This window comes from Elephantulus edwardii, unplaced genomic scaffold, assembly GCF_000299155.1.
Source record: "Elephantulus edwardii isolate Elephantulus edwardi_28Jun2011 unplaced genomic scaffold, EleEdw1.0 scaffold00024, whole genome shotgun sequence".
Classification (NCBI taxonomy): Eukaryota; Metazoa; Chordata; class Mammalia; order Macroscelidea; family Macroscelididae; genus Elephantulus; species Elephantulus edwardii.
In genome coordinates this window covers 13,787,039-13,813,098 of record NW_006399774.1, presented here as the reverse complement: position 1 = coordinate 13,813,098, position 26,060 = coordinate 13,787,039, and the positions used below count along the sequence as shown (strand labels likewise).

Sequence of the window (26,060 nt, the reverse complement as noted above, 5' to 3'; positions counted from 1 at the left end):
ATGGAAATGAATAATAATAATAAATTTTTTAAAAAAAGAAAAAAAAAGACTGCTTCCTCCTGTAGCATTCCAAAACTCAGTACTGATAAGACTGTAATAAGGTGGGTGGGGAGAATAGGGCTGTTATTTAAACGATCCAAATATTAAGTGAAAAGAGATTCCAAAACACTTTCAGACTTAAGATTTCCAATTTGAACTCCTCCTACCTGTACACTGCAAGAAAAAATTCATTATAACGGTAACATTTTAGCCTTTATTACTCTTTCTCACTTCAACTGTTAACTGTAAGACTTAGCTGCTCTAAGCATCAATTCCCCTCCCCCATTTCCTCCATAAAATGGAAAAAGTAATTATACTGCCTCATAAAACATCCTTTTAAAAAAAATGCAAGCAAAGAGGTTTATCAGGAAAAATACTTTGCAAAGGGAGACAAGGAAAGACAAGAATGTGCTGGCCCACGACTCTCATAAGATAGTTTAAAGGAGTCCAGGTAGTACAATAGGTTAGGATGGCAGTTTCAAACTTATCACTCACTCTGTGCGGAGAAAGATGAAACAGTATTCTAAGATTTACAGCCTCCCAAATGCTATAGTGAAAATCTGTGCTATAGGATCTATGTGTCACAATCAACTCGAAAGCAACAACTGTGTTTTTATTTTTTCCAAATTAATCTTCCTGTTTGTATTCTCCTTAAAAATTTTGGGTGAGCAGGGAGAAAAGTGCAACAATGAATGACTGGAAATCCTGAGTCTCTGTAAACTTTCATTAAAATAAAAAAATTTCTTTGTTCTCCCCAAAATAGCCAGAATGATTTGAAAACTGTTATTTGTCATTGTGGTTATGTGCTGTGGAGTACTTGCGACTCACACTGGCTCCATGTACAACAGCTCTGAACCTGGCTCTGTCCTGAGCCAACCTTACTGTCTCTGACACACCTACTCCCATCACTCCAGTCACTGAGTCAGTCCACCTCATCCAGGGTCCCTCCCCTCCTGCGCTGTCCCTCCATGCTCACAAGCACAATATCCCTCTCCAAGGACTGTATTATTCAAGCTCAAACCCTAAGTCCTTTCACAGCTTCCCAGGAGAGTGAAAACAACCGTTTTGCCCATTTACTCTGCTTTCCAAAAGTAATGCTGTGTCCTCCACATACGACACCATCTCATTCTTTGTCCACAGAGCTCCAGGTACGGAGGTTTTTGCTCTACACACTAGCCAAGCTTCCACTCTATTTCTTCTGCTAGGAATGGTCTTCCTGGTACTTCATACACACAGTCTGCTTTCGTCCAATCTTTCAATTCTCTGATTTTTTGTTTGTTTGCTTGATAACAACAGAATTAAAATCTCATTGGATCACTCAGACATTTAGCTTTGTCATTAATTACATCTGACTGGTGTACTTATTTCAATAGCTGATCAAAATGTGTACTGCCCTTCCCTTCACCCAAAGTGCCTATTTATTAATTCTTACTGCCTTCTCCCTCCCTTCCCATTCCTGGTAACTATAGTTGTCAGGTGCTGACAAGTTGAGTACAAGTCACAGCGACTCTACGCACTGCAGAACCCTGTGCTGTCCTGTGCCACCCTCACGGCTGCAGCCACTGTCAGTCCACCTGGTTTGGGTAACTATAAGTCTCGGGGTTTTTTTTTTTAAGTGTCATCTCTGGAGGGTCCTAGTGGGCACTCAATCCCCACTGTGAAAATCACTCTACATTTCCCCCATGACACATTATTAATTTATTGTCTGCAAAATTAAATTAGAATTGAATAGTTTTATAGTCTCACGTAAGGAGCTCTGGTGGCTCCACTGAGAAGAGTTACGCTGCCAATTCAAAGGTAGGTTTGGGTCCATCAGCTCTGCCACAGAGAAAGATAGGTAATCACCTACTGTGCAATTTACTGATTCTGAAAACCCACCGGATGACTGTTAGTTCCAACTTGACTATGTCAATTAAAATTTGGTGGCAAAGAGTTCAGTTCAGGTTATAGTCTCAGGTGGTTAACATACCTGCAGATACACAAGCATACACAATGTCATATGCCCAGAAAAGGACCCACTAATGTGTCATTTATTTATTCACTCAATTCATTCATTCCCAATATTTTCTGTGTCTATGTGTCATGTGCTATGTTACTTGAATTTGGGATTTTTGATCTGTTTTGTTGCAGCCTATAAAAAAAATTATATAAACCCTAAAGTTTTCTTTTCTTTTTTTTAAAAAAATGTTTTTATTATTATTATTTCGTGTGTGTGTTTACCGTCAAATCGGATCTGACAGGTACGGGAGGAGACTGTCCCTCCTCCAGCAGAGCATCTGGTGGATTCGAACCGTGCACCTCTGGGATTACAGCGCAGGTTCTTGCCACTAGGCCACCAGAGCTCGCCTAAAGTTTTATTTTCTTTCTAAACTACAAGATAAAATGTTTCGTGGCTGCTTTGACTCTATCTTTATCCCCACTGCATATCTGAGCTGCTTTATCTTTTTTTTTTTTCTGAGACCCAAGGGTCAGCAATGGGGTGAGATTCAAGGATGCAAAATAACTGATTAAAAAGCAGCCTCATAGTTTGAAAAATTTCTTGTCCGCTTGGCCTTTTTGATAGCTTTCCGGGGGGGGGGGGGGGGGGGGGCCCCGCCCCGGGGACCTGGCACCTGCGTCCGTCCGGACAGACGTCCGTAGAATGAATGACCGCCCACGTGGACACCCCTGCAAGCACGGGCGGCCGAGTTACCTGTGCCAGAACTCGCGGGAGGGCCACACTGTCCCCCAGCCCCGCTCCTTCCTGGCCACGGCCAAGAGCTCCAGATTGCGGGGGTTCCGGTTCGTGAACTGGGGGGCCACCGCTTCATTGTCCGCAGGGGCCGCTTCGGGCTTCGCCGCCGGTCGGGCTCCGGTGGACAGCGCTGCAGACCCGAGCTCTAGGAAATGCAAACCACCGCATTTATCCGAAATGACTGAAAAGGAACAAAAGAGGCGCACGACTGGACCTCTAGCTCCCCCCGATCTCCCCGCTGGGTCAGGAGGACCAAATGGGTATTTGATCGAAGCCTCGCAGAATTTTCACCATTGTCATCACGATGCATTAGCTCAATTACTTTTGTATAGCGGGTGTGATTTTTAAAAATCTGTCTTATCTCGTAGAGGCGAGAGGAGTGCGCTAAGAAAAAGAAGGAAAAATTAGTTACCAGGGTTTCTGCAAACTGACAACCGTGTCCAGAGCTGCGGCCGGAGCGCCATGGTTAAGGATCCCTCTGATCGGCTTTGGAAAAGCCTCGCCGCCTGTCCGCAGGAGCCTCAGCTGTCCAAGGACGCAGCCATTTCCACTCACAGGCTGAGGTCTCGAGTCTCCAATGGGAGCTGACCTCCTCCCGGAAGTTACAAGCTCCCACAATTGAGTGGCCTAGCCGGCCATCTATCACGTTGGCTTCTCCAATCACCGCTTACGTTTACACGCATGTGACTCAGAGCGGACCAACCGTATACCAGGATCGCATTAGGGGGTGGGACAGGGTCCGGGGCCGCTTTAGGGGTCGCGCCTGTAACATCTTTGCTTTAATGGCTTGAGACTTCTATTGGAGCAATGGGGGATAATCGCTTAAACAGTCGCAGAGTGTAAACCAGCTGATACTGAATCTACACACATACCAATCAGGCACTGGGAGGAAATGAGGCAGGGTAATAAACACAGTTCGGCATTAAAAAGAATAGTTGCCTTTGCGGGACTCCGCCGCGTCTCTCTTTTGAGATGGCGGGTCCAATTCACATTCATGAATTTAAGGTCAAAGGTTGGCCTTGGCCGATCTGCTGCCCAGATTCCTGAACAATGAAGTTAAGATGTGGTTCAGCCATCCCTTAGAATTGCTAGTACTGTCATCACGTACACACCCCAAACTCCGCCGTGTGGATGGGCATTCTTTCCTAGAACTCACTAGAATATACTAACACGCATGCGCAACCATGGCAGGGACGCGCCTTCCCCCGGACACCTCCTTTTTATAGCCGCACAACACTATTTCCGCTCTCGGACCTTCGCGCCCCTCCTATCGTCACTCTAATTGGGCGAAAACGATGTCCCGCCTCTACATCCGCCCTTTTCCTGATGCTCCACTTCCGGTGCCGTCCCTGTTTCCTTTTTTTTTTTTTAATTTTTTTTATTTTTTATTATTTTGTGTGTGTGTACCGTCAAATCAGATCTGCCTGGTACAGGAGAGTATTGCTCCTCCGTCTCCGGCAGAGCATCTGGTGGATTCGAACAGTGTACCTCTGGGATTGCAGTGCAGCTTCTGGCCACTAGGCCACCAGAGCTCCCCGGTTTCCTTTTTTTTTTTTGGTTTCCCGCCCTGCCCCGCGGCTGGCCTCGGAGCGGCGGAGGGAAGGCGGTGTTACCCAGCATCCCTCGCGGCGCCGTCCGGCAGCTCCACGCCGTCGCCGTTGCTGTCCGGCCAGGTGGCCAGGTGCCTGTTGCCCGCTGTGTGAGTGCGGATTGCCGTGTCCTTCGCCGCGAAGATGGAGGGGCCTTTGTCCGTGTTCGGGGACCGCAGCACCGGGGAGGCGATCCGCTCCCAGAACGGTGAGGACGGCGCGGCCTGGCTGGGCCTAGTCCACGCCCCGGGCCGGTGACCACCGCCCCTGTCCACCCCTGTCTGGTCCCGGGAAAGAGCCCTCGGGGCCCCTGTGGCTGGGTCTCCGCCGGGGTTTCTCGCCGATGGCTCGCTCAGACCCTTGAATGGGAGGGACCCGGAGGCCGCGCGCGGCGCTTTGTCCCCAGTCCGATGAGCAGGTGACCAGTGTCCGCGGGGCCCACGGCTGCCCGTGTGCGGCGGACGCCGGCCTGCCCCGTGCTCGTCCTCACCTGCAGCCCCTGAGAGCGGCCACCTTTCCATCAGAGGGTCCCACCTTCCGTGAACCGCGAAGGCGGGTCTCCCGAGGCACGTTCTCCCGCAGCCGCCGGGGAGCCTCGCTCCATGAATCGGTTCTGGGGCGGATGAAGTCAGCACTTACACCTTCTTACTGCTTTTTCGGTTCCTGCCGGAGAGACTACAGATTTAACCGTAACCGTTATAAAACTGAAGCCCTGCAGAACCAATCTTTCCATTTCCCCCTCTCCATCAGAGTGGATGATCATTTTTAAAACGATCTGAGAATTTTGGGCAATCTGCGTATGACCAAGTGTCCTTTTTGTCTTCCTTTTCTTGCCCTGCGAGGAGATGCCCTCGGAAGGAGACGGGTTTTCTAATTGTGTCTTTGTCCCCCTGATCACCCTACAGTTATGGCTGCAGCTTCTATCGCCAACATTGTCAAAAGTTCCCTTGGGCCGGTTGGCTTGGATAAAATGCTAGTGGATGATATTGGCGTAAGTACCCCTGTGTTTCTGTCCCCACGAAGAACGGGAGCGATTAACTTTGTACTGTTTACATTCGATGGTTTTGTCAAAATCTAGGTATTAGTGTCTTGAAAATGCACACGTGTCTTGAAGGCATTTGTGCTCATTAGATCGGCTCCTTTTTCTGGACCTGATTTCTGTTCTCTCTCCTCCCTAATTTTCTTAGGACGTAACGATCACCAATGATGGTGCAACCATCCTCAAGTTACTGGAGGTGGAACACCCTGCAGCAAAGGTTCTTTGTGAACTGGCTGATCTTCAAGACAAAGAAGTCGGCGATGGAACGACTTCAGTGGTACAGACTCAGTTGTTGAACGGCGTAACTCATTTCCAGTGCTGGCTCCCACACGTCTTGATAGTATTCTTATGTCACAAGAGGTTTATTCATTCTTCCAACCCTCCTCTCATATCTTTTCTTTTTTCCCAGTTGACTGCCACTTTGGATCTTAATAGTAGATCATAGTGGTTATGCTTCTGGGATAAATTAACATTGCCATGATCTGAAGAAGAGGGCTGTTCATGCCCTCTTTCTATATGAAATGGCTTTACAAAACAACAAAAGGGTGCTTTAACTTTGATAAAGTCATTAGCTGCGATGATGATGCACTGTTGCTATCAGAAGGTTGACTGGCACTGTCAGCCACTCCATGGGAGAAGGATGTGGCAGTCCGTGTTTCTACAAAGATTTACAGAAATCTAAACAGATTTATTTTGTAAAGAGTGTTGTAAGCTTTCTGGGGAGTTCGACTCTGTCCTTCATGACCACTATTAGTAAGAACTCAGAAGCAATGGATGTGTTTCAGCAGTTTTTAGAGGAAAAAGTTTTGCTGATTTTTTAAATATTTTTTTTTAAAGCTTACATTTTAGAACTTGGCAAACAAGGCTTTAAAATGGAAATTGAAAGCTGTTTGTTTAGGTTTGGTGGGGGGGGGGGAAATCGAGATGTTATTGATTCAGTGAGTTAAACTCCTGAAAGGCCATTCGTTTGTTTGTTTGTTTGTTTTTAAAGTGTGTGTGTGTGTGTGTGTGTGTGTGTGTGTGTGTACCATCAAATCAGATCTGACTGATACAGGAGGAGATTGTTCCTCCTCCAGCAGAGCATCTGGTGGATTTGAACCATGCACCTCTGGGATTGCAGTGCAGCTTCTTGCCACTAGGCCACCAGAGCTCTGAAAGGCCATTCGTTATGAATTGGAATTACTACTCTCGGAATTTGTTCAGGGAGCTCTGGTGGCCTAGTGGTAAGAAGCTGCGCTGCCAGCACAGAGGCACGCGGTTCAAATCCACCAGCTGTTTCAGGAGATAAAGTTGTGCGTTATCCTCCTGCGTGATTTGCTGCCTCTGAAAATCCACTAGCGGGTCGGCTTGTACAACTCAAGCACGTAGCAAGCAGTCCTGTGTAGAGCAGCGCAGACCCGCCTGATAGGCACATCCTCAGGATCACTGTCCATCTCACCGAGGGTCTTCCTCTTTCACAGGCTCTAACTTCCGGCATGTTCTCCTCCCAGGACTTTGGCTTCTGGTATTGTGCCTAAAATGTGGGAGAGACAAACTCTTGGCCATCTTTGCTGTTAAGCAAAGAGCACCTCATCTAAGATGGAGGGGTTCCTTTTGGCAGTTCATAGTACATATTCAGAATTCTTTATCAGTGCTGCAACTCAAAAGCATCAATTCTTTAAGGAGAGGTGTGTGTGCTCTTGGCTGTTCATAGAACATACTCAGCATTCTTTACCAGTGCCATACTCGAAAGGATCAATTTTTCAGGCTTTAACATGTATGTGAAACTTGTGAAAATGTAATGAAGTTGATCATGCAGCTAACTCATTTGTATTATGATAAAGTGCTTAATAGATACAGTTTAAAAAAAGCAGTAAGCTGGCAGCCTATTTTGACAATTATTTTACTTCTTAGTGTTTCTTGCCCAGTAAACTGATCACCCCTGGGGCAGTTTCTACTTGTGAGGGTGCTATTAGTGAGGTGGGCTGTGAGCCGAAGGCGGGGATGTGTGTGTTAGAGAAATGTCTAGTTCTTTATCCATCCCTGCCCTCTGAGCTTTATCCTGGGCACGCGCTGCCACTGCCATTTGGAACATGTATCGTTGATTAAGAGTAAAGTAATTCTCTGGTTTTGCCACCTTGTCAAAAACTCATTCTCATTTAGTTAAAACTGACTAGAGCTGACCTTCCATCAGGTTTTCAGAGCTCTGCTTTTTTTTTTTTTTTATTTTTTATTAATTTCAATGAAAATTTACAGAGACTTTGGATTTCCCTTCATTCACTGTTGCACTTTTCTCCCCTCCCCTAGTTAAAGTAAAATAAAAATTCTTTCATTGTTTTACAATCCCTTCCCCCAGGTCCACTCCACTATGCAGCCTTTGCTCTGGACTCCTGTCATGACAAAAATACCTAATCACATATCCCTTTTAAACAGTTTTCTCCCTCATCTGTTTCAATGAACCCATCTTTCTCCTCCCAAATCCGAGGTCAGTCCTGCTTTTCAACAGTGGCACCGTGCAGTATTTGTCCTTTTGTGACTGAGATACTTGACTCAGCACAATGTCCTCCCAGGCCACCCATTTTGAATAATATTGCATGAGTTCCTTGTGTTTCAGTGCAGCATAGTATTCCATTGTGTGAATATACCACAGCTTCTCTGTCCATTCGTTTGTTGATGGGAGGCTCTGCTTTTTTTAGTCTATTTTATTGAAAGTTTACAGAAAACTTGGATTTCCTTTCATTCATGCTTTGTTGCACGTTTTCCTCCCTACGCCCCCCCAACCACTTTGCTATGCACCTCTTATTCTGGACTGTTGTCATGCAAGTGAGACTCCTGGTCTCATAGGAGGAAATTGCCTTTCTCCACTGGAGATTCAAACCACTTGCCTTTGGGTTGGCAAGACTGCTTCCTACTGACTAGACTGGCAGAGCTCCCTGTAGTTCTTGGGCAGATCTCTTTTGCTGAAGTTGAGCCATGGAATGAGTTTAGTTCCAGATTTGAAGAGTGACTTTGGACCTTAATCCCAGGGGTTCTACCAGACTCAGACCAGTTGGTATTAAGTGCCATCAAGTCAAGTACGACACAACCAACCTGAACCCTGCCCTATCCTGTGCCATCATCATCTCTTGGCACATTAGAATCCATTTCTGAAGTCACTGTGTCGGTTCACCTTGAGGGTCTTCCTTTCCTTCACACACCCTCCCATCTTTTCAAGCATGATGGCCCTTTCCAAGCAGTAGCCTTGTCCAAAGTATTACCGTCTTTGCTTTCAAAGAGCACTCTGACTACACTTTTTCTAAGACCTATTCAGTACTCCCAACAACACAACTTAAAGGCTTCAATTCTTCTGTCATCCTTGTTCATTGTCCCCAATTTTCTGATGCCTACCAGGTGATTGAGAAAACCATGGCCTGAATTAGGCACGCCTTAGTCTTCAAAGTGACATCATGGCACTTCAGCATTTTGGAGAGGTGCAAGGGTGTTGATCCAGGGAACATGAAAACATTGACAGCTTCAATCTTTTCTCCATCATAGTGTTCACTGTTAGTCCTATAGTGAGGGCCTTTGTTTTCTTGATAGTCAGATGTCTATACCGTGGGTTGTAGTCCTTGATCTTCTGCAGCAAGTGTTTTCTATCCACTTGAAGCAAGAAAAGTTTTATCATTGGCATAATCACCAGTAGCATGACCATTTATTTGTATGGTTTTGAGTTTCTCACCCACTCTGTCAAGGCCCTCTGGTGACTTTCCGAGAATTCAGCAGTTGTTACCTGTCACCGTTGCACAAGGATCACAGTGTCTCAGAAGTTGAGATTTTCATTGTCTTCTTCGTTCTTTGGACTGATTAATTCTGTGTGTTTTGATCTTGACAGGGAGAAATTAATAATTGTGCCTTAAAGACTGTGTTTAACCTTCTGAGATCTCGTGCTTGTCATCAAAATAGGATGTGGAACACTGTCTTTGACTGTTACGCCAGTTGACCTTGAGGTCAGCAGTCAGCATGATCCTTGGACCCTCAGACCTCATTCCCTCAATAGTTTGTGACTAGGAAGTTTACATCAATTTGTTTTCGTGTTGGGCCTTGGCACACCCTGGTAGATTGCTACGTTCTTCTAAGGCACCTGTGAATGTGCTTGAACCACCAACACAGTTGTTTTTCAGCAGTCAGTTGGCATCATTGTTTTACCACCAGGGCTTGAATCAGTGACTCATAACAACCTGATGAACGACGTGTTTGAACCTCGCGCCATCCTCCCCACTTCTCATAAGCTCACGGCCATTGTTAGAGTCACTGTGGTCTTCTTGAGTCTTCGCTCATTCCGACCACCTACCTTGGCCCAGCATAATGTCTTTTTTCCAAGGACTAGCCCCTCCTGACATCATGGCTAAAGTATAGAGACAAAGTGTCATCAATTCTTGCCTCTAAGAAGCATTCTTGTTGCACTTCTCTGACACCACATACGACAAAGGAATCTATTCTTCTGTCTTCCCTGTACAATTTACAACTTTTGGGTGGATATGATGTAATGGAAAATGTTGTGGCTTAGATCAGGTGCACTTTAGGCTTTAAACTGACATCCTTTTTGGAACTTTAAGGAGATCCTTGGGAGCAAATTTCCCAATATAGTACGGCGTGATATTGTTTCTACCATAGTTGTTGATTGGGGCTCCAAGTAAAATCAAACTTGAATCTTTTCTCATCCATTAATAATTTTAATTATTGGTCCAGTGGTGAGATACTTTCTTTTTTCTTGTTCACTTGTAGTCTATATTGAAGGCTGAAACAACATATGAGCAAGAGCCTATGGTGATGAAAGAAGAAGTTCAGGCTGCTTTGAAGGACATGGCAAAAAATAAGGCTCCAGGAATAGATGGTATACCAATTGACATATTTCAGTTAACAGATGCTGCCCTGGACGTGCTCACCAAGTTGTGCCAAGAAATCTGGAGAACGACCACTTGGCCAACTGACTGGAAGAGATCGATATTTGTTCCTATCCCAAAGAAAGGCAACCCAACCGAATGTGGAAACTACAGAACAATTTCACTGATTTCACATGCAAGCAAGATTTTACTGAAAATTATCCAAAAACGACTGGAACCGCACATCAACAGAGAACTACCAGAAGTCCAGGCTGGTTTCAGAAGGGGTCGTGGTACTAGAGATATTGTAGCTGATGTTAGGTGGATCTTGGCTGAGAGCAGGGAATACCAGAGGAATGTCTGTCTGTGTTTCATTGACTATGCAAAGGCATTTGACTGTGTAGATCATAACAAACTGTGGCTGACTCTGAGAAGAATGGGAATCCCAGAACACTTGATCGTTCTAATGCGAAACTTATACTTGGACCAGGAGGCAGTCGTCAGAACAGAGCAAGGGAACACTGCATGGTTCAAAATTGGGAAGGGCGTACGCCAGGGATGCATCCTATCTCCATACCTTTTCAACCTATATGCAGAACAGATTATCCGGGAGGCTGGGCTCTATGAGGAGAAATGTGGGGTCAAGATTGGTGGACGATTTATCAACAATCTGCGTTATGCGGATGACACAACCCTGCTTGCTGAAACTGAGGAGGACCTGAAGCACCTGCTGCAGAGTGTCAAGGACTGCAGCCTACAATATGGATTGAGGCTCAGTGTCAAGAAGACAAAGATTCTCACCACTGGACCAATTGGCAGCATCAGGATGGGTGGTGAAGAGATTGAGATTGTTCACAGCTTTAGTTTGCTTGGTTCCATAGTCAACAGTCTTGGCACCAGCAGCCAGGAAATTAAAAGGCGCATTGCCACGGGAAAGTCTGCTGTTAGGGACCTCTCCAAAGTGCTGAAGAGCAGTGGTGTCTCTCTGGAGACTAAGGTGCGTCTGAACAGGCCATGGTCTTCGCAATCACTTGTTATGCATCAGAGAGTTGGACAATGACCAAGGAGGATAGAAGGAAAATTGATGCCTTTGAGCTGTGGTGCTGGAGAAGAGTCTTGAGAATACCATGGACTGCTAGGAAAACAAACAGATTTGTCCTGGAGAGGGTTAAACTGGGTGGCTCCTTGGAGGCAAGGATTCTGAGGCTCCATCCAACTTACTTTGGACATGTTGTGAGGAGAGACCGGTCCTTAGAGAGGGACATCATGCTTGGGAGGGTGGAGGGATGGCGCAGGAGAGGAAGGCCCTCTATGAGGTGGATTGATTCAGTGACTGGGATAATTGGGATGGGAGTGTCAGAGACAGTGTGATTGGCACAGGACGGAGCGGAGTTTAGGGCTGTTCTACACAGGGTCGCTATGAGTCGCAGGCGACTCGACCGCACATAACAACAACAAGTGTGGCTTCTGCAGTGTGTGTTTCCTTCACTTTGAGCAAGGAAGGTTGTGTCATCCTCCAATCATGATGCCACATTGTTCTTCATAGAATTCAGCTTCTTCACTCAGTTTGCTCAGCGTACAAATTGAATTAGCTATGGAGAGGATCCAACCTTGGTACACACCTTTCCTGCTTTTAAACCATGCAGTGTTCCCTTGTTCTATTTTGGCATGTTTCTTGATCTAATAAATACAGGTTTTATATGAATGAGCACAATTAAATGTTCTGGGATTCTCTTTCCTTAGAGGGTTGTGGGGTTTTTTTCCTCCCCCTCCTCTGTTTTACTGCTGAAATAATTTCCAACCCAGAACTTTATTACGGTTCTCACTCACTCTTGCCGTTGGCATACACTAGACGTTTTCCTACTAATCCCTCTATCACCGATCGTTTTAGTCCTGTTTTACATGCATTGTACAGCTTGCTTGTCAGACTTAAAAGCCTGCGTGTTTTCTCAACAGGTTATTATTGCTGCAGAACTTCTGAAAAATGCAGATGAACTGGTCAAACAGAAAATTCATCCCACATCTGTTATTAGTGGCTATCGACTTGCTTGCAAGTAAGATTGCATTTACAGAGAAATGCTATTTTGGGGATTTTTTTTTAAGTTAGGAAAAAATACTTCTTTTTAAAGAAACACATCAAGGCATCAACAATAAAGCTGCAAGTTATATCAGAGGAAGCAAGTTTTTTGATCTCTCTTTAAAAGAATGTCAATATTTGTTGTCTTAGAAATAGTTTTTTTATAATAGCTAGTAAAGTCCTAGTGTTCTGAAATTAATGATGTGATTTGAAGAGAGCTGTGTGTTAAAGGAAACGTAAACCCTGTATCTTCTGTTTTTTCCCATTTGACTGCCCCTTCAGATCTTAATAGACTTTAGTGGTTGTGCTTATGGGGTAGATCAGCATTGGATAATTTGAAGAGGGAGGGCTCTTTGGTGTCTTCCTGTATGAAATGGCTGTATAGCAAAGTGATGCAAATGACATCTTGACACTATCAATCAAAGAAAGTTTTAAGTCCTAAACTTACGTTTTCTTCCCCCTACTTTAAACAGGGAAGCAGTTCGTTATATCAGTGAAAACTTAATTATTAACACAGATGAACTTGGGAGAGAGTGCCTGATTAATGCTGCTAAGACATCGATGTCTTCCAAAATTATTGGAATGTATCCTTATATAGTACAGTAAATTGAGGGGGGGGGTTTATAACGTACGATCTTACGTTTCATTGAACTGTCAAGTCAGAACCCACTCCGAGCTGACCCTCCAGTCGGTTTTAAGAGGCTTTTAATCACTTGGGAGGAGTCTGCTCATCATTCCCCCTGGGATAGCTAGTGGATTCGAACTGAATGCCTGTGGGTTGCATACTTATCACTAAGCCACAGAAATCCTTAATGTATAAAATGTGCATAGATGAAGGTGTTTATAAATTGTACTGTAGTATCTTGATGGCATAACTAATAACTGTTTCTTTGATGACTGAAGTTTTTAAAAGGAAACAAAAGTGGCCTTGTCCCTATTGGCCTCCCTTTATTTTTCTGTACAGTAAGTTGTTCGTACGGTGTGGGTTTTGTCCTTAACTTTTGGCTTAGAAATGGTGATTTCTTTGCTAATATGGTTGTGGATGCTGTCCTTGCTGTTAAATACGTAGATGGGAGAGGCCAGCCTCGCTATCCGGTCAATTCTGTTAATGTTCTGAAGGCCCACGGCAGAAGTCAGATGGAAAGTCTGCTGATCAATGGCTACGCACTCAACTGTGTGGTAGGATCGCAGGGTAAGGGTCTGGACTGGGTCAAGATCCCACAGGTAAAAACAAGCTTATTGTGGTAACGCCTCCGTGAAACGCGGGCTGAGGGGTGGGAGGAGGGGGTTGTCAAGCTGCATTCTCTCTCCTAACTTGAGCATGTGCGCTACCATGCAGTGCAAGTGAAATTAGAGGCTTTTTAAATAAATTTCCCAAGGTTACTTGATGATTATTTAAGTGTATTTTTATATATTACAACATAAGACCTTTGTGGCCTTTTTTATTGTGCTCTTAAGGGAGTTTTGTGTAAGATGTGGCACTGTTAGAGTTACCATAAAAGCATTAAATGTTGTGTTCAATTATAGGCATGCCCAAGAGAATAGTTAATGCAAAAATAGCTTGCCTTGACTTCAGCCTGCAGAAAACAAAAATGAAGCTCGGTGTTCAAGTGGTTATTACAGACCCAGAAAAACTGGACCAAATCAGACAGAGGTTTGTGCCAAAGTTCATTCTTCGCCAAAGTCAAAACTGTTTTACATAAATTTACAGAAAAATCAGACCAGTTGGTGGCAGTATTTTATCAGGATGGGGTTATGAAATTTTAGTTTGAGCTTTGATAAAAAAAAAAAAGGTCCAAGACTTAGTTATCAGTGTTCTTGGTTAGAAACAGGGAATTCAAATGGAGTTTATCAAGTTTGGTCTTTTACACCAAAAAAATTATCAACTAAAATTGTATTTCACAATTGTCATAGATGTGAATGAGTGGTCAGTGCTACTTAGTTTACAATTACTTCCTGAAAAATATCTGTATTCTGCAGAAACACAAGGTCAAGTGTATTAATACTCCAGTATCATCTTCTTCTAGAGAATCTGATATTACCAAGGAGAGAATTCAGAAGATCCTGGCAACTGGGGCCAATGTGATTCTAACCACTGGTGGCATTGATGACATGTGTCTGAAGTACTTTGTGGAGGCTGGAGCAATGGCAGTTAGAAGAGTCTTAAAGAGAGACCTTAAGCGCATTGCAAAAGCTTCTGGAGGTATGACTTCTGCTGGTTTCAGGTGCAGGCCTTTATGCTGAAGTCCATGGCAGGGCAAAAAGAGTTTTCACTGGACACTAAAGGTCTTTTTTAAAAACGTTTTGTGTTCCCTTAAAGCTGTGTTACATCTGTACTGATAGAGCCATTTCTAGAAATTGGAGAACTTCAAAACTGAATTTGTGTACTTCGAAAATGATTTTGTTCCATCTTGAGTGAGATTAACAGGATTTATCTCAAATACAAGGTTTGCTTACCTGGAAACCTGAAACGTAATTTTACACATTTTAAGAAATGGTTCTGACTTAAAAAGAACATTAAAGTCTTTAGGAGGGGGAAGTGCTTGAAGGAACAACACTTAACCAGGATTTTTCATTCTCTTAATAGCGACTATTCTGTCAACCCTGGCCAACCTGGAAGGTGAAGAGACTTTCGAGGCTTCACTGTTGGGACAAGCTGAAGAGGTAGTACAAGAGAGAATCTGTGATGATGAACTGATTTTAATCAAAAAGTAAGAACACTTTCTAAATCATAAAGCTATTTACAATATACTTTCTATTAAAATTAGGCTACCTTCCCATTTATTTGCTGCTATAATCTGTTGGTGATATGAGCAGTTATACGCATGGGATAAAGTATATGAGACCTTTGTACAGTGAGGTGAAGTCATCGTTTTCTCTCATCTACAGGGTCTAGACATTTTTTGACAGGACATTGTATATCTTACTGCCCTCTGTAAACAATTTTTAAAAGAATGTATGTGCTGAATTACAATGTAGACTTGTTCTGTGAAATGCTCATTTTAAACAGCACGAAAGCCCGTACATCTGCCTCCATCATCCTGCGTGGGGCCAATGATTTCATGTGTGATGAGATGGAGCGCTCTTTGCATGATGCTCTCTGTGTGGTGAAGAGAGTGTTGGAGTCCAAGTCTGTGGTTCCAGGTGGGGGCGCTGTGGAGGCCGCCCTCTCCATCTACCTGGAAAACTACGCCACGAGCATGGTAAGAGCGGTCTCAAGACCTGGGAGCCAAGCCTCTGGGGCTGCCATGGCTGGTGATCTTTAATAAAAACACCCGACTTTCTGTCCTAGGGGTCTCGGGAACAGCTCGCTATCGCAGAGTTTGCAAGATCTCTCCTTGTTATTCCAAACACACTCGCAGTTAATGCTGCCCAAGACTCCACGGATCTGGTTGCAAAATTAAGAGCTTTTCACAATGAAGCTCAAGTTAACCCGGAACGAAAAAATCTAAAATGGTAAGCTTAATTTTCAAAGTCCAATCATTCATATGAGAAAACAGTAACCTTTATATGGAATAGCTAGAATTCCAGGTGATGGACTCTAGATTAGCTTTTTTAAGAGAATATGTTACAAAAGCGGCCATTCAGGAATTTGGTTTTGAATTGCAGGATTGGTCTGGATCTGATCAATGGCAAGCCTCGTGACAACAAGCAAGCAGGGGTGTTTGAACCAACCATCGTCAAAGTCAAGAGTTTGAAATTTGCCACAGAAGCTGCCATTACCATCCTTCGGATTGATGATCTTATCAAATTACACCCAGAAAGTAAAGATGAAAAACACGGAGGTCATGAAGATGCTGTTCACTCAGGAGCCCTTGATGACTGACGTCCTTTTATTTATAACAATGCGAGATGCACATTAAAGTTATCACAAAGCCTGCTGTGAAGGTAGTGGATGTTCTCCAGCTCTGTTATATAAAGTTTAGCAAAAAGTAAGGTGCAGGATTAGCTTGTGGTTAATTAACAGAATAATTTTATCTATCCTCTCTGAACACACATTGCTATGCCCATCCCACCCCCTATGCACAGGGCAGCAACACCACGGGTCCCTCCAGTTCTCTCTAAGGTGTGGAGGTCGGTCACCAGGATCCGACAGCCAGATGCTCCCAGGGGATGGCCCAAGGCTATGGCCCCGCCTTGGATGTTGATCTGTTGAGGGGGAAGTTAGTGTTATTAATTGTTCTGTTGACAGTTTTCCCCTTCTCAATAGCACACCAATAAACGACCCTCGCATATTTAAAATTTCATTTTACATTTTGGCATTCTTTTTTCTTATTCATGGCTACTTTCCTCAGTGTTCCTTACTTTAAAATTTACTGTTGAACAACTAAGGTACTCAGTCAAGGCTTTCTTTTTTTTTTTTTGGCCTTGGGAGATCCCATCCCATTCACAGTAGAAACTTATATATATGGCTTTCTTACTATCTTGAAAACTGAAAGCTTACAGTTTGTCAGAATTGATATCCATTAATTACCTTGTCTGGGCTTAATCCCAGTTCTTTAGCTATTGCAACAGAGAGGACTGCAAAGGCTTCGTTGATTTCAAATACATCAATATCCTGTAGTGACCAACCTGCTTTTGCAACCTAGAGAGAGATTAATGGAGCTGACGTCAAAAGATGCCGATAAGAAAGCTCAGGTTACATCAAACACCAACTTAGACACAATGTACTGTATAATTTTGAAAGATCAATTAAAAACCCACATTGAGTTCTGTATCGTTGCACTCATTTTGCATAGAGACCTCAGTTTTGAAAGCTTAAGGATATGTTTTCTCACATCCCTCAGAAATGATACACAGGTCTGGTGGTCGAAGGCACGCGGTTCAAATCCATCAGATGCTCTGCTGGACAAGGAGGGGCAAACGCCTATGCTAGTTCGATAGGATTCAACAGTACACAACAATTTTAAAAAATTTTTTAAAAGATAGTGTTAACCGAGTTTTGTGCCAATCTGTTCTATGTGGGGAATGTATATGATCCAGACATTTGGGAAGAAATTGAGAGAATATAATGGTCTGGCTTGTTAATGGCCAATGAACATTTAGAAATAGGTTAACAATCATTGTGCAATGGAGAGATGCCAGGAGTGGGGAACTTGCTAAGGTATTGCAGTTAGTCTGGTTCCAGAGATAAGATTACTGAAGTCAAGGTTGAGTGTAGGGGCTGTACTTACAGCTTGCTTTATTGCTGGAATTGGTCCTGTTCCCATAATGGAAGGATCCACACCTGCTTGTGACCAGGACACAATCCGTGCTAAAGGGTTCAGCCCACGACGAAGAGCTTCCGACTTCTTCATCACGACCACAGCAGCAGCACCATCATTCATGCCTGTAAAATGAGAACAGCTTTTTCTAGAATAAGGATCATTAAACCTCAGGCCTGTGTCTGCCTCCCTTCCCTTTCACCTGAAGATAAAGAGATAGTCCGCGGCAAGTCAGAGCTGACTCATCGCTGACCCTCCAGCAGGTTTTTAAAGGCAGGAAATCACAATGAATTCTAATACTCTTAAGGTATCCTTACAGAACTCTCCATGCCAACAAGACTACAATGCTAAAGTTCAGCACCTTCACTGGCCACAGGGCATTTCAACAAAAAGCTGTATGTTTGAAAGTGCAGGAGAGCAGTCTTAGGAAAGGAAAAACAAAAAGTCCACATCTTACTAAAAAAAATAGAAGGCACTTCAACCATGGGATAAGTTCAAAAGCCAAAGACTCCTGGGTATAAATTTGAAGTTTAGTTAGGACATAAAAAAGTAAGCCCATTCTTTTAGTATAAATGAAACCAGTGACCACAAACAGAATTAGCAGTTTTTTCCCCCAGAGAAGTTACCAGAAATTTTCGGGATTAATTCTGTGTATCAAGGTTTGCAGTTGGCTGACTTCCACTAGGTGATGTCAGTGCCTGACCTGAAGCATTAGCTGCAGTGACTGTTCCCGTCCCATCGGAAAGAAAGTGAGGCTTCAGCTTGGACATGTCTTCTAAGTTGCTCCCATGTCGAGGAAACTCATCAGTCTTAACTTCAGTAACACCTGAAAAAATGGGGTTACCCAAAATGAGTGCATCGCTGACATGGGGCGTACCACAGATGCCTGATGGATTTCTCAGATGTGATCCCTTATTTTTATTTGGATACAAAGAAATTATACACTAAGAATTATAGGATATAACGTGGGAATTCGCAAAGGTAAACTCAAGGGCGAATGGAGTCATTGCCTCATGGGGACACGTGATGTGCTTTGGGTAACTGGGTTTTGGAACTATCTTAGTGGTGAAAGTTACTCAATATTTTAGAAACAATGTCACTGAACTGTGAGCTTCAAAGTAGTTAAAAGCAAATTTTACACACACAAAAAAAGCTCAGGAGGAACACAAATTTGGATTTCTAACAAGGAAAAGAAGTGCTCTTTGAAATTTTGTAATATGCATGACACTAATTATCTGGGAATCTACTTTTCCTCTAAGATCCTCTCAAGAACTCCATCAGAAGTCCTCTGCTAGTGTGGCCTTAGCATATGTTCCATTCTTGAAGCCGTCCTCCATGACGCCAGGGAGCATTTGGGGAAGGGAGCCATCACCTTTCGGTGGACAAGCTCCACAGTCCCCTGGTCTCCAGGCCAGAACACTGGTGGAGAGAGAACCTGGTCTCACCCTATGTCAGCTGGCCTCAGGACTGCTGCTGACAAGTGGAGGCTGACCATAAGTGTCGCTTGGGAGGCCAAGATCAACAAGTCTCAGATGGCTAATTAGCCTACAGTATAAAAACAAAGCCCAGAGCACAAGGCGTAGGAGCTTCCTAACTGGGGGACAAACCCTCAGGAGGTAACGCTCCTTAGGAAACAAGCTCCACAGAGTTTCCAGAGGCTGTAAATCTGTAGTCCTGAGTATAGTATATGCTGTGTGAGCGCCATCAGTTTTTCCAGAGCATTAACTGACCCCGAAGGGCAGCCGACAACCAAAGTGAAGATGTTATGTTGGCTCCTAGCTTCCTGGAGGAGGCTCAGAGGCCAGCAGACAGAAGACTGGGGTGTTGCGTGGACTCTCCAAACTCTGTCCTTTTACCCTGTGAACTCTAGCCTAGCCCTAGGTGCCACAGGGCAGCTGGCGAGGACAACAGAAAAGTGGGCAGTGGGGGTTAGGGCCAAGCTGCACATTGGGAAGATGGGACTCATGACAATGAGGTGGACTTAACCAACTTTACGCAAAGAGACAACATCTTTTGAAAAATGAACTAGATAAACACCAGCATACAAAATAATCAGTACTTAAACTTTCCATTACTGAAAAAAGGAACAAACATCTGTGTTGGAGGAGTGTAGCCAGAAAGCTGTCTGGAAGCAGGGAGGTGGGGCTTCATCTCACATGTATCAGTGTGAGGATGGCACAGGACAGGGCAGGACCTAGGTCAGCCGTTTACAGGGTCGCTATGGGTCACACTCAACTCACAGGCACCTAACGTCATCAGGAGGGATGCATGCCGGGAGGAGGAAGCCTGCCTGGCAAAGTGGAAGAGGGGAACGCAGAGAGATGAGCTGCGGCCCTTAGAGCTGCCCTGGGTGCTGCCACGGTGAGCTTGGGCACAGCAGGGACTGAGGCGGGGTTCATTCTGTGGTAACCACACAGGAGAGATCCGTGCTAGGGAAGACACCTATCTCTCTCTCTCTCACAAATATTCCTCCAGAGTCTCCTGTACGTACACACACAGACACAGACACACACACACACACACACTCTCTCTCTCTCTCCTCCAGAGTCTCCTGTTGGATGAAGCTCACCTTTTCGAGAAGGTACCGACACAGGTACAATCTCCTTGTCAAAATGGCCAGCTTTCTGAGCACGCTCTGTCCTGTTCTGGGACATGACCGCGACTTTATCTTGTTCCTCCCGACTGACTTTCCATTTTTTGGCTACGTTTTCAGCTGGAGGACAAAAGGCAAAACCGACATGTCACAGATTCAGTTCTGGAAACTTGAGAGTTTTTCCCTCTAAACAAGCACAACCACCAGCAGTTGAGTCTGTGCAATCTCGCCATCACTGGCAGTCAATGAGCCCCGTGGCTCATGGAAAAGCATTTATGTCCTTTCTTAACAGCCCTGGAGCTGCCAAAACAAACTCCCTCCCTAAAACGGTCTTTAACACACTCGGGAAAGATGCTTCGTTGCCTCTTGCAGTTAGCTGGCAACCCTTGGCACCCTCTGGCTTGTAGACACACAGGCTGGTCTGCACAAGGCATCCACCCTCTGGGTATCTGGGTCTCTTCCTGTTTAAGAGTTAGGTTAGACTGCTCATATGTGCTGTCAAGTCAGAATCAACACACTCCAGGAAGTTTTGAGAGGCTATAAATCATATGGGAGGTGATCATCCCCTCTGTTTCCTACAGAGTGGCTCATGGATTTGAACCAACTGCCTTTTGCAATGGCAATCCAACTCCTTTCTCAGCTACCTGGCCACCAGGGCTCCATATTGGACTAGGAAGTCCCTACTGTAGTGTGACCTCCTGTTGATTTAACTGATGTTCACATCAAAGACTCTTTCAAACAAGGTCAGTCACAGGTCCCAGCTGTAAAGACTTCAACATCATCTTTCCAGGAGCTATCCCAACCCGCGGGGAGCTCTGCTGGCTTGCTATGTTATGTCATCGGAAGGTCACCAAGGAACCGAAACTGAAGAGCCCGGGGTCTCCCTCAGGGGCAGCAGAGAGCAAGCGCACTGTGAACACCACACACGCACGTCACTGATGGCTGGACTCTGCCAGGCACCCTTCCCACTGTGATTTACAGCCTCAGATTTCAACTCAGAACTCATTCACTTTTCTTCCTCCTTTTATGTGCAATTTTAAACATACAGAAATAATGCAGACTCAGTAACTTTTCACCATTTGATCCATTTGCCTGCTGTTTTTTCCCTGAGCCACCGGAGAGCCTGGAGTTTTCATGCCTCTGTACTCCTAAATTTTAACTTCAGTTAGTACTTGCCTAAGTGAAGTCATTCTCTAATATAACCAAGGTTATCAGAATCAGAAAGTTCAAGCTCAGTGTAAGAGTGTCGTGGACTACTCATTTCAGGCACCAGTTCCCAAGGAAGGCTTATGCTGCTGGCTCGGATAGAGTCCCGGCTCTCGGTCCTTGGCAATCTTCAGGGGCCGTGTTACTTATTTCCTCCTGCTTCTGGGCCTAATTGGCAACGACTGCGTTAAGACACCCCTTACAATATAGCTTCATTAACACAGAAAACCCTTCTCCTAGACAGGACTGCATCCACACGTACCAGGATTCCGACACAGACTTTAAGGGGACACAATTCAATCCCTGCCTTTGACCTTGATGTTTCTGAGGCAGGTTTTTATGGAATATCCCAGTTTGGGTTTGTCTGCTGTTTCCTCACTAGGTTAAGACCTAGGCAGGCTGGGAGACACTGATGGATTCTGACTCTGGACATATGATCAGGATACAATCAATGCCAGTTCACCTCAGGTAACATGGACTTTCATCACTTGGCCAGTTTTACCCACCCTAAAGTTATTCTTTTTTCCATTTATAATTAGTGAACGAGTTAGGAGATTTGTTAATAAGTAATTCTAGATTATGAAACTATTTTCATAAATTGTCATGCTGTTAATTTTAGTCTTCATTCATGGTTTTCTAATTCTTAAGAGAGTGCTGGGGCGGGGGGGGGGGGGGTGGTCTCCAAAGGCTGAGTGGTTGGGAATCGCACTGCCAATGCAAAGGTATACAGTTCAAATCCACCAGCTAGCTGCCTAGTGGGAGAAAAATGGGCAAATTCCTCTGGTGCAATTTTCCGAAAAAATAGCTAACTTTAGTTTCTTTGAGTGGAGAATGTATTTAGAAACAAAGACCTGGGTTGAGAATGGCTCCCTGATGCCGGCGAGCCTCTAGTTCCAGGCTTCTTTCTAGATGCACGTACTAGCTACACTGGAAACATGTATTTCTTGAACCTCTGTTCTTTGTTCAACGACCTTACCTGTAACGCCCATGTGATAGTTGTGAAATGCATCTGTGAGCCCATCACAGAGTATGCTATCGAGGAGAGGAGTCTCGCCCATCCTTATTCCTGCTCTCAAGTGGACCATGTGAGGAGACTGGAAACAGAAATGGAATAGGGTGTCATCAGTCGTCGCCTCAGGCACCTGTGAGAAGCCACCTGTGGCCATTTCTTCAGTCTTCCCCCAGTGTCCTCCCTGCCCAAAGCACTGCACACTCGGGGCCCAGGGCTGTAAGCCCCCAGGAGTTAGCTGACCACTACATCCTGCCTGCCTGTGGGGACCCATTACTCCATGTACTCCCATTTTTCTGTTAAAACATACCTATCCTGTGTCCTGGCTCCTTAACAAATCAAAACCCATTGTTGTCAACTTGATTCTGACTCACAGCAACCCAGTGGGACAGGCCAGAACTGTGTTCCCTGATCTGTCCTCTTGTGGAAGCAGACTGTCCAGGCTCCCATGGCCTGGCTGGTAGTTTCAATCTGCTGACCTCTCAGTTAAGATCCAAGTACTTAACGACTGCACCAGTCAAGCTCCCTCTCCTCGCTCCTTAAGAAGCATACTTGTTTATTTTTTTAGAGCCAGCCACCTCGGGCTGAAGAACCAACAGTGTGCTGCTTATTTTGACAGGACACAATGGCCACAGTGGGCTGAACTGACAGGGTAGGAATTCTGTGTAGAGAATGCTCTTTACTCCATGCGTTCAGAGTGTTGAACTTGGAATAAGAAGGGCTGGAAGCCCAGCTCTGAGCTGCAGTTTGTCTGAAATTAGGAATGATACCTCCTGAGCTGGGGTGGTGCATGTGACTGAGACCTTGATTACTAGCCAGTTCCAAGTGGCCTAGAGGCCCCCTGAGAGTCAGGCCTGGCTATCGCCCTCCAGACGACTCCACGGAGCCGGTCTACTCTGCCACACGGGTCACCAGGTGGGAATCAACTCAACAATGACAGCAGCCTCTACGGGCTGCTGCGGGGTTCTAGAAAGCACGGCATGGGCACCAGCCCAGCTCCGCAAACCCCATCTCATCAGCCCCATTCTCCCCGCCTCTGAGTGGCTGCAGCGGCCCAATTGAACTGGCCTCTGACTCGGAATCCCAGGCCGGACACTGAGCTGCCTCAGTGGGAAGCAGGGGACACTCGCTCTTTTTACTGCTTGCCCCTGTGAGGGATGGACATGGCTGAAATGCGTTCTGACTGGGACACGGAGTGAAGGACACTCACGGGGCACGCTTCCAAGGTCCAGCCCCCCAAACTGAGTCTGGCTCTGAGGCCTTCTTTGTCATTTGCAAGAAGATAAGCAGGAACTTGTTTCTCACTTTTCCTCACAAGAATTTTTCATTTTTTTAACCTGGAACTCCTGCATAGAAAGAATTCTACCACTGAACCACCAACACCACTGTAGAAAACTCGTATGTACAGCACACGTGGACACAAATCTTTGGAAGTTACTGCTGAAAAACAGCTTGGAGATGGCTGATACAATTTTTATATAGTTTTTTAAAACACTTTATTGTATTTTAAGTGAAAATTTAGGAAACAGGTTTTCCATGCAACTCAAGCAATTTTATTTTTTTTTTTTAATTTTTATTTATTTATTTAGTGTGTGTGTGTGTGTGTGTGTGTGTGTGTGTGTGTACCGTCAAATTGGATCTGACTGGTACAGGAGGCGATTGTTCCTCCTTCTTCAGCAGAGCATCTGGTGTCAAGCAATTTTTTAAAAGGGTCTATTCTGTTCCGGTTGTGCTGGCTGGCAGGGTTTCTGCTTCACCCTGAATTTCCCATCCACTTTGAAGAACAGTTAACATTAAAGAAGGGTTCAAGGAAGAATGTATTTTCTGGTTTATGTGTCTGTTTAGTCTGGGGTTTAAGTCTTCCTAGACAACATCTAGACCCTCGATGAGATGAATCAATTCTGTGACTGCAATGAGTGTTCGGAGACAACGAGGCTGGCACAGGATAGAGCAGCGTTTCGGGCTCTTGTACAAAGGGTTGCTATGAGTTGCAAGCAACTTGACGGCACATAACAACAACATCTGGCTGGGCGATGGCAGGATGGGGGCTCACGGCAGAGGCCAGCGGAAGCCGTCTCCTCAGAGGACGTCTTACCTTGCTCATGTTTTCCATGCCTCCTGCGACCACAATGTTGGACTCTCCTGTCCCCACTGACTGGGCCGCCAGGCACACGGCTTTCAGGCCTGACCCACAGATCATTTGGCAGCTCCATGCTGGAACACTGTAGGGGATTCCAGCCATTACACTGGCCTGTCGTATCGGATTCTGCCCACAACCTGGAAGGAGGAGAGAGCAAAGGTCAGTAGAAGAGAGTGCAAAATCAGGAGAGGCCTGCCACTTCTTAGCACACACAGGCCTGCCCAGTTCTCTCTAGCAGCAGACATGGGGCACCATGGACCCTGGATCACATACTGCTCCTTAGTCCAAATGATACTTAAGAACTTAACTGGCAACTCAAGGGTTGGTGGTTCAGACTCACCCAGAGGCACTAAGAATGTCTGGTGATCTGCTTCCTAAAGCTCTCAGCCTTGAAATCCTCACTCCCCACACATGCGCTGGAATCAGTTCGACAACTAGCTTGGGTTTTTCCTACTGCTTATGCTCTAGTTATTTCAATTACATGCTTTCTGCTCCGTATCTCTAAAGATGGAGATGTAAGAACCCAACAGACAAGGGGGGAGAGGGTAAGGGAGCAAAAACCCGTGGAACATGTTCTGAATGCCTCCTCTACAAGTATCTATTACGAGGGAGCTCTGATGGCTTTAGTGCTAAGAAACTGTAATTAGTGCTGCAATTCCAACCCTAACCTGCACCCTGACATTATTGCTCTTTAAAAATTTAGAGAGGTCCCCAGAGGTACACGGTTCAAATCCACCAGAAGCTCTACTGGAGGAGGGGCAATCTCCTCCTGTACCAGTCAGATCCGATTTGACGGTGTACACACACAAAAAATAATAAAGTTAAAAAAAAAATTGGAGAGGTCCATCTGGAGACACTTGAGTGCAATACATCTCCTGATTTCCTGACAGCTACTATCAAGGGCTTGGAAGCAGGAGTGGCATCCACTTCCTAAAAACATGCCTCTGGAAACTCTATGAACTTTGAGAAATGAAGATAGTTATTGAAAGGCTTTAGGCCTCACAGGGTTGCTGAGTCGTGCTCAACCAGATGGCAGTCAACGACCACCACCACAGTACCAGGGTGTGAATTGTGGACCCAAGTAAGTTGAAGTTATTGACGGTTTCAATCTCTTCTCCATCCATCATGAAAGTTGCCTATCAGCCCAATGGTAACAATTTTTGTTTTCTTGACAGAGATGCAATTTGTATTGAAGGCTGCATTCCTCGATGTTCTGCAATAAGTGCTTCAAGTCCTCCTGACTTTCAGCAAGAAAGGTGGTGCCATTTGCATAATGCAGGTTATTAATGAGTCTCCCTCCAATCCTAATACCGCATTCTTTTTTTTGTCAATTTTAAATACATCTTTATTTGAGACACTGAATTTTAAAAATATGAAATGCTTCACGAATTTGCGTGTCTTTGCACAGGGGCCATGCTAATCTTCTCTGTATTGTTCCAATTTTAGTACGTGTGCTGCCCAAGTGCGCACCACATTCTTCTTCTTAAGAGTCTAGCTTCTCACTCAACAAAATAGGATTAGAGGGGAATTTCTTCAACATAGTAAAAAGTATCTATGAAAACCCAAGAGCCAACATTGTTCTTAATGGA

At 44.9% G+C, this 26,060-nt stretch overlaps 3 protein-coding genes across 3 annotated transcripts in view; 1 reads left to right on the top strand and 2 right to left on the bottom strand.

The window, feature by feature from the left end:
• Nucleotides 1-3,237, bottom strand: part of MRPL18 (mitochondrial ribosomal protein L18) — a 9,393-nt gene extending 6,156 nt beyond the window's left edge. The window contains exons 1-2 of the mRNA XM_006882814.1: nucleotides 3,186-3,237; nucleotides 2,732-2,954 (exon numbers count right to left, since the gene is read on the bottom strand). Of these exons, the coding sequence (XP_006882876.1) occupies nucleotides 2,732-2,954; nucleotides 3,186-3,237 (275 nt within the window). The remainder of the gene's footprint in view (nucleotides 1-2,731; nucleotides 2,955-3,185) is intronic.
• A 1,269-nt stretch (nucleotides 3,238-4,506) lies between these two features.
• On the top strand, nucleotides 4,507-16,176 carry TCP1 (t-complex 1). The gene is made up of 12 exons (XM_006882770.1): nucleotides 4,507-4,570; nucleotides 5,268-5,353; nucleotides 5,550-5,678; nucleotides 12,199-12,296; nucleotides 12,793-12,903; nucleotides 13,330-13,511; nucleotides 13,847-13,973; nucleotides 14,347-14,522; nucleotides 14,907-15,030; nucleotides 15,330-15,522; nucleotides 15,612-15,775; nucleotides 15,929-16,176. The coding sequence occupies exons 1-12, from the start codon at nucleotides 4,507-4,509 to the stop codon at nucleotides 16,143-16,145; spliced, it is 1,671 nt and encodes a 556-aa protein (XP_006882832.1). The 3' UTR covers nucleotides 16,146-16,176.
• A 121-nt stretch (nucleotides 16,177-16,297) lies between these two features.
• The window catches only part of ACAT2 (acetyl-CoA acetyltransferase 2), a 16,552-nt gene continuing 6,789 nt past the window's right edge, over nucleotides 16,298-26,060 (bottom strand). Inside the window, exons 3-9 of the mRNA XM_006882769.1 lie at nucleotides 24,427-24,608; nucleotides 22,299-22,416; nucleotides 20,093-20,236; nucleotides 18,227-18,349; nucleotides 17,494-17,648; nucleotides 16,794-16,904; nucleotides 16,298-16,468 (exon numbers count right to left, since the gene is read on the bottom strand). Of these exons, the coding sequence (XP_006882831.1) occupies nucleotides 16,298-16,468; nucleotides 16,794-16,904; nucleotides 17,494-17,648; nucleotides 18,227-18,349; nucleotides 20,093-20,236; nucleotides 22,299-22,416; nucleotides 24,427-24,608 (1,004 nt within the window). The remainder of the gene's footprint in view (nucleotides 16,469-16,793; nucleotides 16,905-17,493; nucleotides 17,649-18,226; nucleotides 18,350-20,092; nucleotides 20,237-22,298; nucleotides 22,417-24,426; nucleotides 24,609-26,060) is intronic.

Bases quoted from the DNA above. Each gene is read 5' to 3' on its own strand.
- TCP1 (XM_006882770.1), top strand. From the start codon at position 4,507: ATGGAGGGGCCTTTGTCCGTGTTCGGGGACCGCAGCACCGGGGAGGCG. The intron at 5,679-12,198 runs GTACAGACTCAG...TTTTCTCAACAG, and splicing joins GCGATGGAACGACTTCAGTG to GTTATTATTGCTGCAGAACT. The intron at 15,523-15,611 runs GTAAGAGCGGTC...TTTCTGTCCTAG, and splicing joins AAAACTACGCCACGAGCATG to GGGTCTCGGGAACAGCTCGC.